Here is a 22,272-nt window from a genome sequence, read left to right as displayed (position 1 = left end):
TTTTACCCATTAGCTGAAGTTTTCTCTCTATGGCTCTGAACAAGTTCCCAGAGTACAGCGTGCCAAGCAGAGGGCTTTTAGAATTTTCCTTCAGCTCTTGAATTGGAGGCAATTCCATGATCTTTTTGCTATCCCTCAACCCAACAATGAAACATATCCTCTGTATAAGAAGAGCACAGGGTAGATGCCACTGGTGCCACTCTTCCCTTTTGGGGTTGGTGTACCATCCCCCAGCTGCTCTGAGTGTTGAGACTAAGGGCTTACACCTATGACTTTCTCCTGATACATGTGCAGGACTCAGCATTGCCATTCCCCCTAGAGCCACCTGAGAGATGGAAGGGAGGGAGAAGGGGAAAGGAATAGGGGAGTACCAACGACTAATTGTTATGGGGGGAGAGGCAGAAATTCTGATCTTCTCATTTAAGGCAGAACAACTTGGGAGAAGCTTATGTCCTACCCTATCTAGCCTAGGCTTTAATTTATCTGAGAATAGATTCTTGCTTAGCATCTTACACCTATCCCACTTTCCTCTTTCATTTACAGATTTCTTCCAAGAGCCCTCCCTTGATACCTTCCAGAGCATCCAAATCCCTGCCTCAGGCTCTACTTCTAGGGAATCTGTCTTAAGAGAGGTCCCATTTGTCTTTAGCAGCTCATTGATAAACTCCACTTCCCCACTATGGCTGAACTTACATTCAGATTCCTCTAAACCTCCAGCCAAAGTCAATCACAGGCAACCCTTGGCTGAGGAACAAAGTAAAGACGAATGTGAATCTGGGGGTAGTGCCAGTGAGTCCCCCACCAATGAAAAAGACTGTCTTCAAGGCTTTTGAGGTCAGTTTGTTCTGATCTCCTTTACTTGCAAATACCAAATTCCCACCCCATAGTACCTTAGCTGTGCCTTCAATTTGTGGTTCTGTAAATAAATAGTGCCCCCTGGTGATATGTGAATATACCCACTAAATCCTCTCTAAATACTGGGGCCTTGGGCCTTTACAGGGACTTCAGGCCAGGGGTGTGGCTCTTCTCACAGTCTGATGCGCTCAGTCAGCTGGTCTCCCAAATCCTACCCTTGGTCCTGGTCCTGTGCAATTCCCAGTGTTAGGTGAGAAGGGGTGATGATGAGCGGGGAGACACAAAGTCTCCCATGCTATACCAGTCCCAAGGAAGCAGAGCCCCAGGTGATGGCCTGGGAACATATCTGTCATTACTGCCTGAGCCTTTGGCACCATTGATATTTTAGTCTCTATTCAGTACATTTCACTTCTCTTTGGAAGGTCTGATCACAATCATAACTTCATGATTATCTGTTAAAATCATACATGTAAGGTCTGTTTCCACACTAGACTGTGAGCTCCTTGAGGACTGGGACCATGTCTGCTGATTCACCATAAAAACTGTAGTTCCCTTTGAAGTGTCCCGTTCACAGATGTTGAGCAAGCCAACCATACAAAGGAAATAACATTCATTGACAATAATTTTATCCAAAACACTTTGCAGTACAATACTTGTACACATATTGTATCATCTGATCCTCTAACTAACTGGATGGTAGAGGTCTTCGTGTATTGGAGCTGGCTTGTCCCAGCTTGCTAAAGCCAACTATAAAACATTCTTGGCTATTTGCAAGCCAGTTGTTAAACCATCGGTAACTTCATTGAACATGGTGGGGATATTTACATCCTTGAGATCAACAGAGACTACAAATAAGAGGTTTTCTTTTACAAAGAGCAGGTTTATCATCAAACCACTGGCAGTCGGTGTGTTAAAAAATGTTCTGTAAATGAAGAGATGGACATAACTTTAAATATGGTGCCTCTGAGTTTCAGGAAGATGAAGTGAGACTTTCAAGGTCTCTGACCCTTGTTACAGTGAGATGCTGGCTTCAAATGCATTTACTCATTTCAGCAGGCATTTTTCAAGTACCAGTGATGTGCCAGGTACTTCCTGCCATGGCAAAATGTGATGGGAAAATTTATGGTTAAGACTAAGAGATCTCTCATCCTCATGAGAGATCCTCTCAATCAGCAGTGGTAGTGCCTATCCCAGGAGGTGGGCCCTGCTCAGACCCCAGAAACATGACTGGATCAGGGCCTGATACTTCACCACCCTATGGAGCCTGAGAGGGGTCCAGCTGTCACAGACCCAGCCACTGGGCGTGTGTGGATGGTTCACTGTGTTTACCCTCTGTCCAGGGCTCCTTCCACAGAACCTGTAGCTCCTCTGCCCAAAACAACCCCAATGAGCTTCCCAAGGGAACAGCAGTCAAATCTAGACCTCAGCTCACCACCAGGAGCCCCCTGACAGGGCTAGTTCCTGGTCCTTGCACATTCTTAAAAGCTATTGGGATTGTACCATGAATATAGAATAGTCAGAGGCTCCAAGGGAAACCACATGGACACTACCCCTAACTGTATGGGTTCTGCTATGAGTTGAACTATATGTCCATACCCCAATTCATATACTGAAATCCTAACCTCCAGGGTCTCAGAATGCAACATCTACAAACCCTATATTCAGAACATCTCAGAATATAGGGTTTGTAGATAAAATTAATTAGTTAACTTATGATGAGGTTAAACTAGAGTAGGGTAGGCTCCTAACCTAACAGTATCAGTCCCTATAAAAAAGGGAAAACTTGGATACAAGATGTCCACAGGGGGAATGCTATGAAAAAATGCTATGAAAAACCAAGGAACATCAAAGATGGCCAGCAGCTAGGGGAGAGGCATGGGTCAGATCCTTTCCTCATAGTTCTCAAAGGAACCAACCCTACTGATAACCTAGCCTCCACAACTGTGATAAGAAATTTTGTTGTTCAGAGGCGCCTGGGTGGCTCAGTGGGTTAAAGCCTCTGCCTTCGGCTCAGGTCATGATCCCAGGATCCTGGGATTGAGCCCTGCATCGGGTTCTCCGCTCAGCGGGGAGCCTGCTTCCTCCTCTCTCTCTCTCTCTCTGCATACCTCTCCACCTACTTAAGATCTCTGCCTGTTAAATAAATAAATAAAATCTTAAAAAAAAAAAAAAAGAAATTTTGTTGTTCAGTCACTCAGCTGGTAGCACTTTTGGTACAGCAGCAGCCACAGAAAACTAATCCAGGTCCCTTGCTTTGCAACCATCCAAACTGGGCAGCACTACATTAGAGTTTGGGTGACTATCAGGGACGTTAAAGACAGACAAGGGTTAGAGCCCCATGCTGGATCCAGGTGTGGAATCTAGCAGAAGAGGTGCTGCACTTGGGGTCAGGGCAGAATGACCCTGCCTGAATGTTGGGGACTGTTATATTCTGCCTGTGAACCCTCTAGTTCACACAGATGACTACAGACACCATCTGGAATCACCAGGGTCACAGACAACACACTAGCCAGTTGCTTCATCACCAGAGCGGTGGCCTCAAGCTTGCACATGCGATCACACTCCAGAGGCTGGATGCCCCCTTGCAGCCCCACAAGGAAGATGCCATGAGGACAGGAAGGTGGTGGAAGCACTTGGATGGAGCTGGATGGCCAGTGGAATATGCCACAGCCACATCGTACACTGCCAGTGCCTGTGGGATTCCCAGTATCTTATTTTCCCCTGTGAAAAGGGAAAGTGTTTTTGGCAAACTCACAAAGTGGGAAATTTGATTCAGGAAAGAGATGGGTCGAATATGGCTTCCTGGCCTTAGATCCTTGATACAGAGTGCTCCCGAGCAGTGCACAGATTTAGAGAGGGTTTGCCTTTAATCGACCCTGGATGCTCCCAGGCTAACTCAAAGCACAGGGAAGACACCAACCAACTAGAGGTCTCCTTTTCTTTGCTTTTTCTTGGCTTTTTTTCATCAGGTATTCTCTTATCTAGGTCGTACTGAGAGGGCTAACGCCCTGGAGTCTGTAAGACTGGCACTCTGCATTCTCCAGCTCTCTGTCCCACTTCAGGTGCTCCTAGAGCTCTGTCTCTTGGGGCTGAAGTGACTGCCCTTGAGGGCCTGGAAAGTGAGGGTGTCAGTCCTTGGAATCTACCTCTGACTATCCTGGCCAGCTAGCTGGGCATTCACCCTGATTCACTTATTCCCATCTTTCCACATATCCACATGAGTGCACACTCATATGGGTGTGAGTACACACTCCCACTATATGAGTACACACTCCACTAAGGAAGACTGTGTCCTAAAGGTCAGACAGGAGGAGAAATTCTTATGCTACAAAGAGGTACAAGCTTTCTGCTCTAGTTCTTTACAGACCACTGTAATTCTCCTGCAAAGGAGCAAGGCAGCTCTGCAGAAGTACGGCATGGTGGGCCTCAATCCTGAAATCACCAGTAGAGTTTTAATTATTCTTTTAAAAAGTCCCCGTAGGTACCTACTGCCCATCCAACCATGTGTTCCTGATTTAGAAAATCCGATCTAACTGACTACCCTTTAGCGGGGAGTTTTGTCCAGAGGGTATGCCTCGAATCCCACAGGCCCACGGAAGGCAGAACAATCGCATCAACCTCTCCCTTGTCTAGAGGTCAAAAGCTGGAGGGGAGCCACAGAGCACCATCACCGTGGGTGAGGGAGGTCTCCCGTGAGTTTCCTTCCCTTGCCGGGCTGCCCCTTTAAGCAGGACACCACAGACACTCAGCTGTCCTGCTTGCAGTCTGGAGCTCTAGTGCCATCCTGTTGATAATGTTCTTCCTTCTGGATCCTCTGCTTTCTTCCGTGGGAAAGTCTGCCAAGGCCTGTGATTTGTGCCCCTTCTGTTTGCAGGCCATCAATTCTCCTTGCCTCACAAAGAGTATTTTATCTCTTTCTGTCCAGTAGCCTGAGTTCCTGAGAGCGAACAAGTGAGGGACATACCGGCCTCTCATGACTTATGTGAAATCAGAGTGAGTTCTTATCATGGTGAGTCCTTAGTGCTTCCGTCTTCTCCCTTCTATATCCTCTTCCCTCTTCTGCCTACAGATTGAGCTGGTTTTTTCCAAAGTTATGAAAGTCACAAGAGATAGGCCTTTGTGCATATTTTGTCAAATAACCCCAATTATTCTCCTCCTTCTCAATCTCTCTTTCCCCACTCCCTCGTCTCTTCCTCTTCCTCCACACGTGTGCATTTTCCTCTGAATGAGTGTGCATGTGTGTATATCTTCATGTACGTATAGACACACTTGGGTCATCATCTTTGTTTATGGTTTGTACCTATGATTATATGTCTGCTTATGTTTGTAACTGTCATCTCTGAGGAAGCATCCTATGTAACTGTATGGGTTGTCGATAAATGCAGGGAACGACAGAATTGTTCAATTTTGGTGTGTTTATATGGAGAGAATGGTTGTTAAAAATATCTATTCTCTAACAAAAAGATAAACCTGATTTCTAGCCATTCAACCTTGTAATAGGTTAAAGGATAACAAACCGTTCATTGATTTTTTTTTTAAAGAGTAATAAACAGAAGCATGTACCAATTGAAAGGGCCAGGCAATTCAATTATAATTAGAAAAACAAAAAGTGATGAGCCTGAACAATGCTGCCTTAGTTTTAGGAATAACTATTGGGATAAATATACATAACAATGCAGTGTTTGTTTTCTCATTACTAAAGGCACCAACACTATCACCTCATTTGTGAAAGCCAAACCCAGTGGAAAGAAGTACAAAACTCAGAAGATAGGTTTGACAGACATGCTTCAAAAATATACACATAAACAGACCCAAATAGAACCAAAATATATAGCAGAAGAACATTTGAGTCAATTTATATTCACCACTCTACTGATTAATGTACTAGTCCATGCATCCATCCATCTGTCCACCTGTCCGTCCGTCCACCCATCCATCCATCCACCCACTGATTCAACAAATATGTTTTGAGTTCTTACTAGGCTTTAGGCACAGTGTTATTAATATATACTATGGGTATATATTAATACCTAGATGCAAATGATTCCAATGAAAATAACAATTCTTTTTATTTTTAGTAATTGTTGGCTCAACTTTCCCTCCATGGTTAGAAGGAGAAATACTTAAACAGCTGAAGACAGACAAGGACATGCCAACATACCTTTTGTAGCCAGGCGAACACAGTTGATCTTGGTCTCCTGCGAACAACAAAAGTGAGGTTCCAGTTAATTAGTTGCAGGTTTGATTTGTTATGTAAAGAAAAAATATACATACGTGTTTTTAATTATAATTTTAAATCTGTCTTTGCCATTTCTTCTCCCATTGGAATCACCTTTTAATTCTATTTCTTCATTTTTTTTCGGGCTAGGTACTTACTTTGTTCCTTTTACTTCCTGGCTCTGATCACCTCATACGCTTCTTCTCCAGACAGAACCACTTATAAACATATCAGATGCTGCTATTGCCTAGCACAGGACAACTTTAACAAGGACACTAAGTAGGTATACTGGGACATGAGTTAGTAGATGGCACCAGGACCATCCTTGGGAACCTATAAAAGAATAATGCATCTATCAGCACAGACTGATCAGACACTTGGCAATAGCTCAGTCAATAAGAATGTGTAAGAATCAAACTGCAAAGCTCATATTCAAAGAGTCACATTGGTCCCCAGATCTTTGGTGAACCTCACGGTTTCCGTGGATAATGTTGTGAGTGAATGCTTACGTGGCAATTGAATCTTTGCTATGTAAACTATCTAATTATTGTTGGCTCTTCCCCAAGTGGACAAAATCCATAAACTTGTGATGTTACGGGGCATGCAGTTGAGTTACAGAAGAGTGTGCTTAGAAGGAGAATCATTTTAGCCAGCTTTATTGGGATGGTCTCCTAGAAGGCCCTAGAACCAGTTGAAAATTCCAGTTGACTAAGCTCTACCTCCAGCAACAGTCTCAATGTAGTGTGTCAATGAAAATAAAAGGCAAAAAATGCAAGTGTGTGAGTCTCAAGAATCAAATATGTGTTTTCCTACTGCTTACTCATAAGAAATCACTGCATCTTAAAGGCACTTGGGTTAGTCAGGTCTATGAGGGTTCCTGGGCCCAGTTCTGTTGTGTGTGTGTGTGGTGGTGGAGGGGGTTCCTCCCCTTCCACACCACCACAAGCAATCCTCAGATACCAGCAGGGTATCTGAGAATTCAACTCAGGTCTGACACTGTCTACCTGGAGATGGCATCAGATTCCATAGGTTAAGGGTTCAGTTCTATAGGACTGTCCCATACCCCCCCACTTCAGATGCCAGGTATGAGCCTCAGGCTGTTATCTGTGCTTTTGACCTCCCAGCTACAGATTGGAGGTTCCAGTTTCTAGAGCAGCTCACAGAACTCAAAGTAACATGTTAGCAGATCACTAGTTTATTGTAAAAGGATGTAACTCAGGAACAGCCAGATAGAAGAGATGCATAGGGTGAGGCATACGGGGAGGGGTGCAGAACCTCCATGCCTTTTCCAGAAGCGCTGCTCTCCCCAATCTCCATGTGGCCACCTCCCCAGAAGCTCTCTAAGCCCAGTCCTTCCGTATTTTTATGGAGGCTCCAGTGCATAGCCATTATTGACTAAGTCATGGGCTATTGGCTGATTCGACCTCTAGCCCTTCACCTCTCCCCAGAGGCTGGGGGTTGGGTGAGACTGTGGGACTGTGGGATTAAATGTTCCAACCCTCTAATTAGGAGCTGATCTCTTCGCAACCAGCTTCTTCCTTAGGTGGGGTCCAAAAGTCACCCTCATTAACATAGCAAAAGACACCTTTAGGGCCACTGACACTTAGGAAATTCCAAGGGTTTAGGAAGCTGTGAGCCAGAAACCATGGATAAAGACCAAATACACATGAGAAATATACTTTTGGTCATCTAAATGACTAAAAATTTATTTCTAAGAAATCACAATATTGCACCAGGGTTATGCAGAAGTATAAAACCCATGAACTTCAGCAACTAAAAACAGTAAAGGTGTATTTCCCACTCAAACTAACAGGTCCAGTATAGGTGCATGACTGGGTCTGAAGTGGGATAGTGGTGGTGTTTGGGAGATAACTGTAATCACTGTAATCACTCAGAGACCAAGGCTGGTACCTCTATTTAAATTCAATTTAGTTAACATACAGTATATTATTAGTTTTAGGGATAGAATTTAGTGATTCATCAGTTGCAGAAACACCCAGTGCTCATTACATCAAGTGTTCCTTAATGCCCATCATCCAATTACCCCTTCCCCACCCCATTTCCGCTCCAGCAACCCTCAATTTGTTTCCTATAGTTAAAAGTCTCTTACGGTTTTTATCTTATTTTATTTCTCCTTTCCTTCCTCTCTGTTCATCTGTTGTGTTTCTTAAATTCCACATGAGTGAAATCATATGGTATTTGTCTTTCTCTGGCTGACTTACTTCACTTAGCAGAATACCCCTTAGTTCCATCCACATCATTGCAAATGGCAAGATTTCATTCTTTTTGATGGCTGAGTAAAATTCCATTATATGTATGTATATATGTGTGTGTGTGTGTCACATCTTCCTTATCCATTCATCTGTCAATGGATATCTGGACTCTTTCCATAGTTTGGCTACTTATGGACATTGCTGCTATAAACATTGGGGTGCATGTACCCCTTTGAATCTGTATTTTTGTATCCTTTGGATAAATACCTAGTAGTGCAATTGCTGGGTTACAGGATATTTCTATTTTTAACTTTTTGAGAAACCTCCATACTATTTTCCAGAGTAGTTGCACCAGTTTTTATTCCCATCAAGAGTGTAAGAGGGCTCCCCTTTCTCTGCATGATCAACAACATCTGTTGTTTCCTGAATTGTTAATTTTAGCCATTCTGACTGGTGTGATCTCATTGTGGTTTTGATTTGTGTTTCCCTGATGCTGGTGATATTGAGTATTTTTTCACATGTCTGTTAGCCATTTGTATGTCTTCTTTGGAGAAATGTTTGTTCATGTCTACCTCCATTTTAACACAAGGCTTCATGGTTCACTGAGACAGAAGCAAAGAATGCTGGAGTTGGGCACTCACAAGCAAATGTTTTGTATCAGAAGCTACACTTACTTGACTCTGTATCAAGAAGCTACACTTACTTGACTCAAGTCATATGGCCATCCCTAACTTAAGTGAGGTGGGGAAATGGAGTCTTCCATACACCTAGAAGTAGAGAAGAAATGGTAATGTCTACAGCAGAGTCTATTTTCTCTAGGCACACCTCTGAATGTTAGAAAATGTCACTTTAAGTATGACTCCCCAGTGGTCTTGATTCTATTCTTCACACCACAGAAAGTCTTCCCTTGCTTATGTACAAAAGATGTCTGGATATCCAAAAATGGTTCTCGTGTCCATTAATGCTCTTCAACAATTCCTCAGATGATAAGAGTTCAAGTCCTTTGAACCAATATTGCTACTCATCCTGGGACATCCTGCACTTTTATCCCTCTTACTGAGATGGAACTAGTATAGGAAGCAGCAGTTTACATGTGGTCTTGTCAATATACGATTACTTAGATTATCACTATTTTCTATTTTCCTTAGTTATACTGGGCTTCTATTAACACAGCCAATATGCCAATATCTCAATATCTCAGTTTTTCACTGATCAAGATGAATGTGCCGTCAACCTTCTCCCAACCAAAAAAAAAAAAAAAAAAAGAAAGAAAGAAAAGGAAAGAAAGAGAGAAGGAAAGAAATCTGCCTGTTTCCACATATATAAATGTGGTTGTATTGCTCAAATACAAGTACAGAGTCATATACTGATTTCCCCTATTGACTTCGATATTCTTTGATCTGGTTGCTACAGCTTGTCATCATATTCTCCACCATATATAAGTTTTTGAAAACATTTTTCTATAATTTTATCCAAATCTTATTAATATATGTGATAAATCTTATTAATATAAGTGGTAACCTGGAAAATACCATTGATGAAGATTTGTGACATGTACTAGAATCCGCGTTCCAGGTTGGCATTCATTGCTCATCAGAATTTTTTGTTGGTTATCTAACTACTCATTTCCTCAACTGCTTATGCAGTTGGATCCTCCTGCTGTGTTTTCCCACCAAAAGAGCTTGAGAATAGGGTCAAACTCACTTCAGGTACTCAGACTCTGTCTACTGCATTTCCCCACTCTACCAGTCTAAGAACTCTCTCAAAGAAAGAAGGTTGAGTTGACATAACTTGTTTTTTAGGACAAGTGTTTCCCTCTTTCTTTTTTTTTTTAATGCTGAAAGTGCTCTTTTTAAAAAATAAACAATTACCTTATTAAACAACTGGAAAATGTAGAAATATTAAAAGAATATCACACAGTATGATTCAAATTTATGAAGTATTCATTTAGGTGTTCATATGATATTTCAAGTAAACTATATTTCAAAAAAAAGTTGTTGTTTTTTAAGGAGGATATCCAGAAGACAGAAAGAAGGAAAAATTATATTAAAAATATAAAAATAGGGGCGCCTGGGTGGCTCAGTGGGTTAAGCTCCTGCCTTTGGCTCAGGTCATGATCTCAGGGTCCTGGGATCGAGCCCTGCATTGGGCTCTCTGCTCAGCAGGGAGCCTGCTTCCCCCTCCCCCTCTGCCTGTCTCTCTGCCTGCTTATGATCTCTGTCTGTCAAATAAATAAATAAAATCTTTAAAAAATAAATAAATAAATAAAAATAAAAATAAGGTGTAAAGAGAGTTTGTGTATTCAGTATTTTTCAATTTTTTTGAGCGAGGCTTGAATGGCTATGTATTTCCCCCCTAGGACCACCTTTGCTGTATCCCATAGGTTTTGGACCAATGTGTCTACATTCTCATTGGTTTCCATGAATTGTTTAAGTTCTTCTTTAATTTCTTGGTTGAACCAAACTTTTTTTTTTAAAGATTTTATTTATTTATTTGACAGACAGAGATCACAAGTAGGCAGAGAGGCAGGCAGAGAGAGAGGAGAAAGCAGGCTCTCCACGGAGCAGAGAGCCCGATGTGGGGATCGATCCCAGGACCCTGGGATCATGACCTGAGCCGAAGGTAGAGGCTCTAACCCACTGAGCCACCCAGGTGCCCCTGAACCAAACATTTTTAAGCAGGATGGTCTTTAGCTTCCAAGTGTTTGAATTCCTTCCAAACTTTTGCTTGTGATTGAGTTCCAGTTTCAAAGCATTGTGGTCTGAGAATATGCAGGGAATGACCTCAATCTTTTAGAATAGGTTGAGACCTGATTTGTGACCCAGTATGTGGTCTGTTCTGGAGAAAGTTCCACAAAAAGGAGAATTTCATACTAATATCCCTGATGAATATGGATGCCAAGATTCTCAACAAGTTCTAGCTAATAGGATGCAACAGTACATTAAAAAGATTATCTACCATGACCAGGTGGGATTCATCCCTGGGATGAAAGGGTGGTTCAACATTCACAAATCAATCAGTGTGATAGAACAAATCAATAAGAGAAGAGAGAAGAACCATATGGTCCTCTCAATTGATGCAGAAAAAGCATTTGACAAAATACAGCATCCTTTCCTGATTAAAACTCTTCTAAGTATAGGGACAGAGAGAACATTCCTCAACTTCATAATCCACCTATGAAAAACCCACAAAGAATATCATTCTTAATGGGGATAAACTGAGAGCCTTCCCACTGAGATCAGAACATGACAAGGATGACCATTCATGCCACTGTTGTTCAACATAATACTAGAAGTCCTAGCAACAGCAATCAGACAACAAAAAGAAATAAAAGGCATTCGAATTGGCAAAGAAGTCAAACTCTCCCTCTTTGCAGATGACATGATCCTTTAAGTGGAAAACACAAAAGACTCCACCTCCACATTACTGGAACTCATACAGCACTTCACTGATGTGGCCAGATACGAAATCAACGCACAGAAATCAGTTGCTTTCTTATACACTAACAGCAAAACTGCAGAAAGGACAATTAGAGAATCGATTCCATTTACGAAAGCACCAAAAAACATAAGATACCTTGGAATAAACCTAACCAAGAGGTAAAGAATCTATATCTGAGGAACTACAGAACGCTCATGAAAGAAACTGAAGATGACACAAAAAGATGGAAAAACATTCCATGCTCATGGGTCAGAAGAATAAACATTGTTAAAATGTCTGTGCTGCCCAGAGCAATCTATACTTTCAATGCCATCCTGATCAAAATACCAGCGGCATTTTTCAAACTGCTGGAACAAACAATCCTAAAATTTGTACGGAATCAGAAAAGACCCCAAATTGCTAAGGAAATGTTGAAGAAGAAAAACAGAGCTGGGGGCATCACATTGCCTAATTTCAAGCTTTATTACAAAGCTATGATCACCAAGACAGCATGGTACTGGCACAAAAACAGACACATAGACCAATGGAACAGAGTAGAGAGCCCAGCTATGGACCCTCAACTCTATGGTCAAATAATCTTTGACAAAGCAGGAAAAAATATCCAGTGGAAAAAAGACAGTCTCTTCAATAAATGGTGCTGGGAAAATTGGATAGTTACATAGAAGAATGAAACTTGACCATTCTCTTATACCATGCACAAAGATAAACTCAAAATGAATGAAAGACCTCAATGTGAGACAGGAATCCATCAAAATCCTGAGGAGAACATAGGCAGTAACCTCTTTGACATCACCCACAGCAACTTCTTTCAAGACACATCTCCAAAGGCAAAGGAAACAAAAGCAAAAACGAACTTTTGGGACTTCATCAAGATAAAAAAGCTTCTGCACAGCAAAGGAAACAGTCAACAAAACAAGAGACAACCCATGGAATGGGAGAAGATATTTGCAAATGACACTACAGATAAGGGCTGTACAAAGGGCTGATATCCAAAATCTATAAAGAACTCCTCAAACTCAACACACACAAAACAGATAATCACATCAAAAAATGGGCAAAAGACATGAACAGACACTTCTCCAAAGAAGACAAACAAATGGCTAACAGACACATGAAAAAATGTTTATCATCATTAGCCATCAGGGAGATTCAAATCAAACCATGCTGAGAAACTACCTTACACTAGTTAGAATGGCCAAAATTAACAACACAGTAAACAACAAGTGTTGGACAGGATGTGGAGAAAGGGGAACCCTCTTACACTGTTGGTAGGAATACAAATTGGTGTAGCCACTTTGGAAAACAGTGTGGAGTTCCCTTAAGAAATTAAAAATAGAGCTACCCTATGACCCAGCAATTGCACTACCGGGTATTTACCCCAAAGATACAGATGTAGTGAAAGAAAGGCCATCTGTACCCCAATGTTCATACCAGCAATGACCACAGTCGCCAAACTGTGGAAAGAGCCAAGATGCCTTTCAACTGACAAATGGATAAAGAATATATTGTCCATATATACAATGGAGTATTAAGCCTCCATCAGAGTGATGATGAATCTTGGAACAATGAAAAAAATACATAAAATTCAAAATATAAGTAAAAAAATAATAAAATAATTTGTGAAGGAAATATACTGAACCATAAGAACTGTTACATGGTTCATTTGAAGTGCAACATACATAGAGACAAGTCTACTAACCTTAACTAAAGTTTGCCAAATTTTTCACAAAGTAGCACCCACCTATGACCAGTACCCCAGATCAAAATGTCAAACATTACCAGCACTTTAGAAGTAACTTCCTGCCCTCTCTGGGTCACTTCATCCCTGCGATGGTGAATACTAACCTGCCTTCCGTTTTAAGGTTTTATTTATTTATTCAAGAGAGAGAGAGAGTGAGTTGCGGGGCGGGAGAGGGGGGTGGTTGGTGAGCAGAGGGAGAGGGACAAGCAGACTCCCTGCTGAGCATGGAGCCTGACATGGGGCTCGATCCCAAGAGCCTGAGATCACAACCTGTGCCAAAACCAAGAGTCAAATGCCCAACTGACTGAGCCACCCAGGTGCCTCTACATTAACCTGCCTTCTGTAATAGTGTTCTCTCTCCCTCTCTCTCTTTTTTAGAAGATTTATTTTATTTAGAGAGAGAGAAAGAGAGAGAGAGGACATGTATAGTGGGGGAGGCAGAGGAAGAGGGAGAGAGAAACACAAGCAGACTCCATGCCGCAGTCTGACGCAGGGCTTGATCTCATGACCATGAGATCAGATCTGAGCCAAAAGCAAGAGTCAGATGCTTAACTGTGCCACCCTGGTGACCCAGGAATGTTCTCTTTAAAATGTGTTACATTAAAGGGAATCTGGGTAGCTGCAATGGTTTGTTCTACTGCCTTCTGTCCCTCATTGGGTCATTTGTAAGAACTTTCTAATTCTGAGAATCATCTTCCATTCCACAATTGCATTCATGACTGTGGGCCATTTCCAACACACCCTCCTCCACCCCATATTCATTAAAAGCTGTTTTCTATAATCTGGAGTGCATGTCTCATTATGGTTAACTCTCCCTGCCTCTCACAAACATGATGTTGACACGTCTGCTTTCTCCCAAGCTCGTGACACCTTTAATTCCATAGCCAATTTGTCTTTGTTGGTTAGAATTAGATACAAAATAACAAAGTCCTAAGTCACTCTGTTGACCTTCTGCATGACTGAACTGTTAGCAAGTCAGGAATGTGCTAGATATGCTGCATCCCAACATATGGGAAGTCTGGCCAGTGCACATATACCCAAAGTCCCCAATCAGTTCAATAAACAGGAAATGATTATATAAAGCTTTCGGAAAAGGAGAAACATTTGATATGTTTTCTATCTCCATTATTATATCCTACTTCTACGTCTGTAATATATCCTGGGACAGTACAATAATTTCATTTCCCCATCCTAACTTCACTCAAATCCCACTTCCCACTTGATATTTGTTTATCTGGACACAGATATGTACCACATTGGGGCAGAATATAATTCCCTAAACTTTTGTGATTCTGTTGAGATCTAGTCCTACTCAAGCTCTGCCAGTACTGGGCAACATTGAGCAAGTCACCACCACTTTCTATTGCTCAGTTTTCCTATCAATGAAACAAGAGAGAAAAGGGTAGAGAAGGCAATTTGCTACAGTGGGCAGAGTATTCTAAGTTTGCTTCAAGTTCGCAAAATGTGAGGTCTGGTTTCAGCTACTGGCAGTCCTCCTGCTCTTTCAGTACTCTGTTCTCTTGACACCACTCCATATCATCATACCCCTCCCCACAACACATAGCTTACTAAAAATAAGACAACACCCTGGGGGGGGGGGGACTTTCATCTACCTTATTTCCCAGAATGCCATATGTCTACACCTACTTACCTACTCATGGTCTCCATTTCAAGACTAGATCAAGTCTGATCCAGCCAGCCAGCCAGCCAGCCAGCCTTCACTACCTAAGAAATTAAAGGGTATCTCTCTAACTCAGAGACTAGCAGCATAGTGTCCAAGGCATCAAATAGTTCTGTAATTGTTACTTACTATCCAGATGGGCTTAGGTTAAGTTATACTACCACCCTGACCAAGAAGTCATAGTTAACTGGGTAGTGCATATAATTTTTATTCTATTGCCCCATTAGACTGCTCTAGGTAATAGGTTGGGGAATTAGGCCTGACCCCAGTTTTCAAATAATTTCCCCAGTTACCCTAACTCATGCCTTTGTCTTCTCTAAGATTGAGTCACCCTTGTAAATATGATGAAAGTTAGTCCTGACACCATAGTTTAGTTTGCTGAGTTGCTTTGGCTCCTCCTTTAATATTCCTCCAAGTCTTGGCTGGGGCTCCAACAGCCCACTTAACCCTTTATTCATCTGGTCAACCAAACATCATATATTTGTTGATATGACCCTTACTAATTATATTGATGATTACTGAATGATCACTATATGCCAGGCATTGTGCTGGTATTACAGTATTACAGAATTATAGCATGGGCAAAACAAACATAGTCCATGTCCTCATGGAGCATGTACACATTATTTTCAAATGTTTGCGACAAACATTAGGTAACTATTCTCACAAATAAGTATCTAATAACAAGTTGTAATAAACCTACTGTGAGGAGGAAGTACTTAGTTCTATGTATGTGTATCAAGATGACATGAAGTGTGGATGGGAAGGAAGATAATACATTGCCTTGAGCAAAGACCATTTAACCTGTGACCTGGAAGATCAGTAGGAGGTAATTATAAGAAGTGTCAAAAACAGTGTGTCCTGGGCTCAGGAACAGACATGCAAAGACCCCGAAGTGAGAAAATGCATGGTGTAGTTGAAGGTGTAAAGAAGTCTGGAAGGTTACATCATAATGAAGAATCTGAAGAATGATATGAGATTAAGCTAGAGACAGAAGCCTGGTAGAGCCTTTTAGACTGTAGAGTTTCAGTCTATATGTTACGAACAACAAGAAACAATCAAAGAGTTATGAACAGGAACAATAAAGTTTCCAGATTTACATTTTTTAAAACGTAGAGACTGTTACATAGAGAACAGACTTATGGTATAGGAAAAACTAGTCAGTAGGAAGAGGATAGTGGTGTAGTCTAGCCTAGAGATGGTGATGGCCAAAAGAGTGGCTGCAGAGACCTGTTTCAACCTCCCCCACCCTAGGAAGGCATATTTTGGCTCTGCCTGACCTTAGAGACTTCCCACTACCTCACCCCACCCAATGCTTATGACTCTGTATCGGCTTCTGGTACAGACACCTACTGGGTCCTCAATCTAATCTCTCTGCACCCCAATTCTCCTTGACTCTCTTCTAAAAATCCACAAAGTACACAACCTTAGCATAATTAAAATACAGCGAATCCTCAAAACTTCATAATCTCTGTTAGTAAAAAACAAACAAACAAATAAACAAACAAAAACCACAACTGAATGAAATATTTCTAAGGTTTTCAGCACAAGGTTTTGTGGACAGCAAGGTCCATACAGGAAAGCAACTTGAGAGAGAAGAGATGTAAGCCAGCAGAAGGTGTAATATTGATCTGAAATGGTTTTAGAGTGGAAGGGGCTGGGGGCATGTATCAGCCTAGTGATGGGTATTAAGGAGGGCATGTATTGCATGGAGCACTGTGTATTACACACAAACAATGAATCATGGAACACTACATCAAAAGCTAATGATGTACTGTATTGTGACTAACATAACATTATAAAAAAATAAAATGATCATTAGTAAGAATGAGTTCACATGTAGGAAAAATCTGAAAATGTGTGGAAATGCTGGTAGCTTAAGACAATGAATAGACAGAGAAGACTTGAAGGCATACTAATTCAAGGGGAAACCTTAAATAGGTATCACTTACGGGGGAAAATAAGGTAAAAAGAAGGGAAAAGTGCCCTTGGGAGATTAGATGAGAAAAAGGAAAAGAGGCAGAAGGAATTTTAAGATCCCATAAGTCAAAAGAGAACCACAGCAGCAACAATGAGTCCAAGAATATGCAAGTACCCATCCCCTATCAAAAACTTAAACTTAGTTATCAACAAAACTTAATTATCCATTAAAAAACTGGACTTCACTACTACATCAGAATACTGTTTTTAAACTAGAAATATTATAAGCCACCTTAAATCTACAATATGAATAAAAGAAAGGAGCCAAATACAACTACTATATGAAGAAAATGGAGGGGTGTTTGGGTGGCTCAATTGATTAAGTGTCTGGCTTCAGCTTAGATCAAAATTTCAGGGTCCTGGGTGTGAGCCCTGCATTGGGCTTCCTGCTCAGTGGGGAGCCTGCTTTTCCCTATCCTTCTACCTGCTGCTCCCCCTGCTGTGCTCTCTCTATCAAATAAATAAATCTTAAAAAAAGAAAATGGAAAATAAAAATCAAAATATCCTAAGTGATGAAAATCCATCCCCTAAACAAAACAAAAACAATTGCACTCCAGAAGAAAATGATAAACAACACCCCAAATTGAATTAAATTTCCTCAAACAACTTTGAATTAGAAATGCAAAGATTAGAAACTGAAGTGTCTAAAAAAATCAGCACAAAAAGAGAGAGTTGATTGAACTCAGGAAAAAAAGGAAAAAGGCCAAAGTACTTCAGAAATGAAGTTTAAATAATAAGGTGTCCAAAGTAAAATTTTAAAAGGGGCACTGAAGAAAGGGAAAAACAAAAGATAGAAAATGAAATAAATAAAACAGCCAGGGTCAGTGAAAGGGTGACTTAAAGAGAAGACAAAGAGGATCTAATATATGTATACTTGAAATCCCTGAGAAGACAGATTGAACAATTTGATAGGCAATGATTTAGAACAATAATCCAAGGAAAATTTCTGGAATTAAAAGATAACCTGAGGGTGCCTAGGTGGCTCAGGTGGTTAAGCGACTGCCTTCAGCTCAGGTCGTAATCCCAGAGTCCTGGGATCAAGTCCCGCATCAGGATTCCTGCTCCATGGGGAGTCTGCTCCCTCTGACCTTCTCCCCTCTCATGCTCTCTCTCACTGTCTCTCTCTCAAATAAATAAATAAAACCTTAAAAAATTAAAATTAAAATTAAAAAACCTTCACCTGATTAAATCAGGCCTACCCAGGAATTCTCCCTTAAAAAAAAAAAAAAAAAGATAACCTGAGCCTACATATTGAAAGGACTCAAAGACCTGAAAGATCTATTCCAAGATCCTAATAAAACAATTCAACTTAAAAAAAGAAAAAAGTCCTCAAGGACTCCAGGCAAAGAAATCAAATAATTCACAAGGGCAAGAGATGTCGTGAGATATCTCCAAAGCAACATACAAGGCAAGGAAATATGGGGCAGCATTTTCAAGAAACTCAAAGAAATTATGAACCAAGGATTTTATAACTAGGCAGGCATGTTTTGAATTTCAAAGCTATAGAAAAAATAACTTTCAACATTCAATAACTCAATGAATACCAATGAATACTCATGAGTCTTTCTTGAGGTATTTATCAGAGGATAAGTGTCACTCAACAAAGAGTTGACTGAAGAAATTTCAGCAAAAGGAGTGATATATATTTAACTGTAAATCTAAGACTAAAACAAGGTCCCTACCTAGATATAACACAGCAGTGTTATATTTTCTGACAGTGCAGAAGTAATGCAAGAAAAAGTTAAAAAGAGAAAAAACAGAGAAAGAGGAGAGTAGGATAAACTCATTATTTGTCCTACAGGAACTAGGTGAAAGTCAATGGATCCATCAAAAACTTACAAGCCAGTGATGTCTACAAGATGGCAGAATAAGAATTTCCAGTACTCATCCTCCTACAGAAATACAATTTTGACAACTACACATGGAGAAGAATACCTCTGGAGTACCTTCGTGGGAGCTCAGAAGTCCAGCAGAGGGGTCCCAGTACCCTACCAGAGCAGAAAGTCTGAGAACAAATGCAATGAAGAGGGTAAGAGGAGCAGTTTCACTTTATTCACGTCACCTGTCCCCCAGAGTGGCACAGCCCAATGCCAAGAGAGACCCCATCAGCCCATGATTTCTCTCCTGGGGCTATATGAGAGCACAGTGAATGCCTGGCTTCCTCAGTTGGCAAAATGCTTCCCAAGAGGCCCACTCTTTTCTTGTCCCAACCAGAACGCTAAGGAGATAAGCATGGCTAAATAGTTTGAGGGACATTAGGAGTAGGGAAAAGAAAAATGTGGTATATATAGGAGTCTGTACTATTATTGAGCCTTAAAAAAGACAGACATCCTGCCACTTGCAACAACATGGATGAACCTGGAGGACATTATGCAAAGTGAAATAAGCCAGACAGAGGAAAACATATACTGTGTGATCTCACTTATATGTGGAATTTAAAAAAAAAAAAAAAACACAAAAAACTGAAGTCGTAAAAGCAGAAGGAGGAATGGTGTTTGTAAGGGGCTGGAAAGCAGGGAAGATGCTGGTACAAGAGTTATGCAGGATTCCTAAGTTTTGGAGATCTGTATAATACTGTATTTTATACTTGAAACTTGCTTAGAGAGTAGATCTTAAATTTTCTCACCATGCACAATGTGAGGTGATGCGTATGTTAGTTAGCACGACTGTGGTAATCATTTCACAATGTACATGTGTCTCAAAATATCACACTGTACATCTTAAATGTATACCACTTTTATTTGTTGATTATACCTTAATAATTCTGGGAAGAAATGTTGACAAACCAGACAGTAAAGGTTAGCTACAAAAAGAGGACTGAAGGATTACAATGATAACTACCAGAAAAGAAGTCCAAATCTTTCTGAATATCAAAAGATATTTTACCAACCCCACACGTAAGAAGGGAAATAATCAAGATTAGAGCAGAGATCAATGAGGTAGAAACCAGAGATACAGTAGAACGTATCAATGAAACTAGAAGCTGGTTTTTTGAAAGAATCAATAAGATCGATAAACCATTGGCCACACTAATCCAAAAGAAAAGAGAGAAAGCCCAAATTCATAAAATTATGAATGAAAAGGGAGAGATCACAACTAACACCAAGGAAGAAGTAGAAACAATCATCAGAAGTTATTATCAACAGTTATATGCCAATAAGCTAAGCAACCTAGATGAAATGGATGCATTCCTGGAAAACTATAAACTCCCAAAATTGAACCAGGAAGAAATTGACAACTTGAATAGACCGATATCTAGTAACGAGATTGAAGCAGTGATCAAAAACCTCCCAAAAAACAAGAGCCCAGGACCCGACGGATTCCCTGGGGAATTCTCTCAAACTTTCAAAGAAGAAATAACACCTATTCTCCTGAAGCTGTTTCAAAAAATTGAAGCAGAAGGAAAACTTCCAGACTCTTTTTATGAAGCCAGCATTACCCTGATCCCCAAACCAGGCAAAGACCCTACCAAAAAGGAGAATTTCAGACCAATATCACTGATGAATATGGATGCCAAGATTCTCAACAAGATCCTAGCAAACAGGATCCAACAGCACATTAAAAAGATTATCCACCATGACCAGGTGGGATTCATCCCTGGGTTACAAGGATGGTTCAACATTCGCAAATCAATCAATGTGATAGAACAAATCAATAAGAGAAGAGAGAAGAACCACATGATCCTTTCAGTTGATGCAGAAAAAGCTTTTGACAAAATCCAGCATCCGTTCCTGATTAAAACGCTTCAAAGTATAGGGATAGGGGGAACATTCCTGAACTTCATTAAATCTATCTATGAAAGACCCACAGCAAATATCATCCTCAATGGGAAAAAGCTTGCAGCCTTCCCGTTAGGATCAGGAACACGACAAGGATGCCCACTCTCACCACTCTTGTTCAACATAGTATTGGAAGTCCTAGCAACAGCAATCAGACAACAAAGAGAAATAAAAGGTATCCAAATTGGCAAGGAAGAAGTCAAACTCTCTCTCTTCGCAGATGACATGATTCTTTATATGGAAAACCCGAAAGACTCCACCCCCAAACTACTAGAACTCATACAGCAATTCAGTAATGTGGCAGGATACAAAGTCAATGTCCAGAAATCAGTGGCTTTCTTATAGACTAATAATGAAAATACAGAAAGGCAAATTAGAGAATCGATTCCATTTACTATAGCACCAAGAAACATAAGATACCTCGGAATAAACCTAACCAAAGAGGTTAAAGATCTGTACACGAGGAACTACAGAACATTCCTAAAAGAAATTGAAGAAGACACAAAAAGATGGAAGACCATTCCATGCTCTTGGATCGGAAGAATAAACATCGTTAAAATGTCTATACTGCCCAGAGCAATCTATACTTTTAATGCCATTCCGATCAAAATTCCACCAGTACTTTTCAAAGAGCTGGAGCAAATAATCCTAAAATTTGTATGGAATCAGAAGAGACCCCGAATTGCTAAGGAAATGTTGAAAAACAAAAATAAAACTGGCGGCATCACGTTACCTGATTTCAAGCTTTACTACAAAGCTGTGATCACCAAGACAGCATGGTACTAGAATAAAAACAGACACATGGACCAGTGGAACAGAGTAGAGAGCCCAGATATGGACCCTCAACTCTATGGTCAAATAATCTTCAACAAAACGGGAAAAAATATCCAGTGGAAAAAAGACAGTCTCTTTAATAAATGGTGCTGGGAAAACTGGACAGCCATATGTAGAAGAATGAAACTCGACCATTCTCTTACACCGTACACAAAGATAAACTCGAAATGGATAAAAGACCTCAACATGAGACAGGAATCCATCAGAATCCTCGAGGAGAACATAGGCAGTAACCTCTTTGATATCAGCCACAGCAACTTCTTTCAAGATATGTCTCCAAAGGCGAAGGAAACAAAAGCGAAAATGAACTTTTGGGACTTCATCAAGATCAAAAGCTTCTGCACAGCAAAAGAAACAGTCAACAAAACAAAGAGGCAACCCACGGAATGGGAGAAGATATTTGCAAATGACAGTACAGACAAAAGGTTGATATCCAGGATCTATAAAGAACTCCTCAAACTCAACACACACAAAACAGACAATCATATTAAAAAATGGGCAGAAGATATGAACAGACACTTCTCCAATGA

At 40.6% G+C, this 22,272-nt stretch overlaps 1 protein-coding gene across 8 annotated transcripts in view; it reads right to left on the bottom strand.

Annotated features, from left to right (window-relative positions):
- The window catches only part of PTPRT (protein tyrosine phosphatase receptor type T), a gene marked incomplete at both ends in the record, with an annotated part of 1,058,076 nt that overhangs the window by 213,162 nt on the left and 822,642 nt on the right, over positions 1-22,272 (bottom strand). For all 8 annotated transcript variants that reach the window (XM_080814111.1, XM_080814118.1, XM_080814112.1 and 5 more), the window contains one exon: positions 6,017-6,053. In XM_080814111.1, the coding sequence (XP_080670237.1) occupies positions 6,017-6,053 (37 nt within the window). The remainder of the gene's footprint in view (positions 1-6,016; positions 6,054-22,272) is intronic.

The sequence above is a fragment of the Martes martes genome (genome assembly GCF_963455335.1).
Source record: "Martes martes genome assembly, chromosome: 9".
Lineage (NCBI taxonomy): Eukaryota > Metazoa > Chordata > Mammalia > Carnivora > Mustelidae > Martes > Martes martes.
Note: the sequence above shows the minus strand (reverse complement) of the source record. Positions and strands in the feature narration are given on the sequence as shown.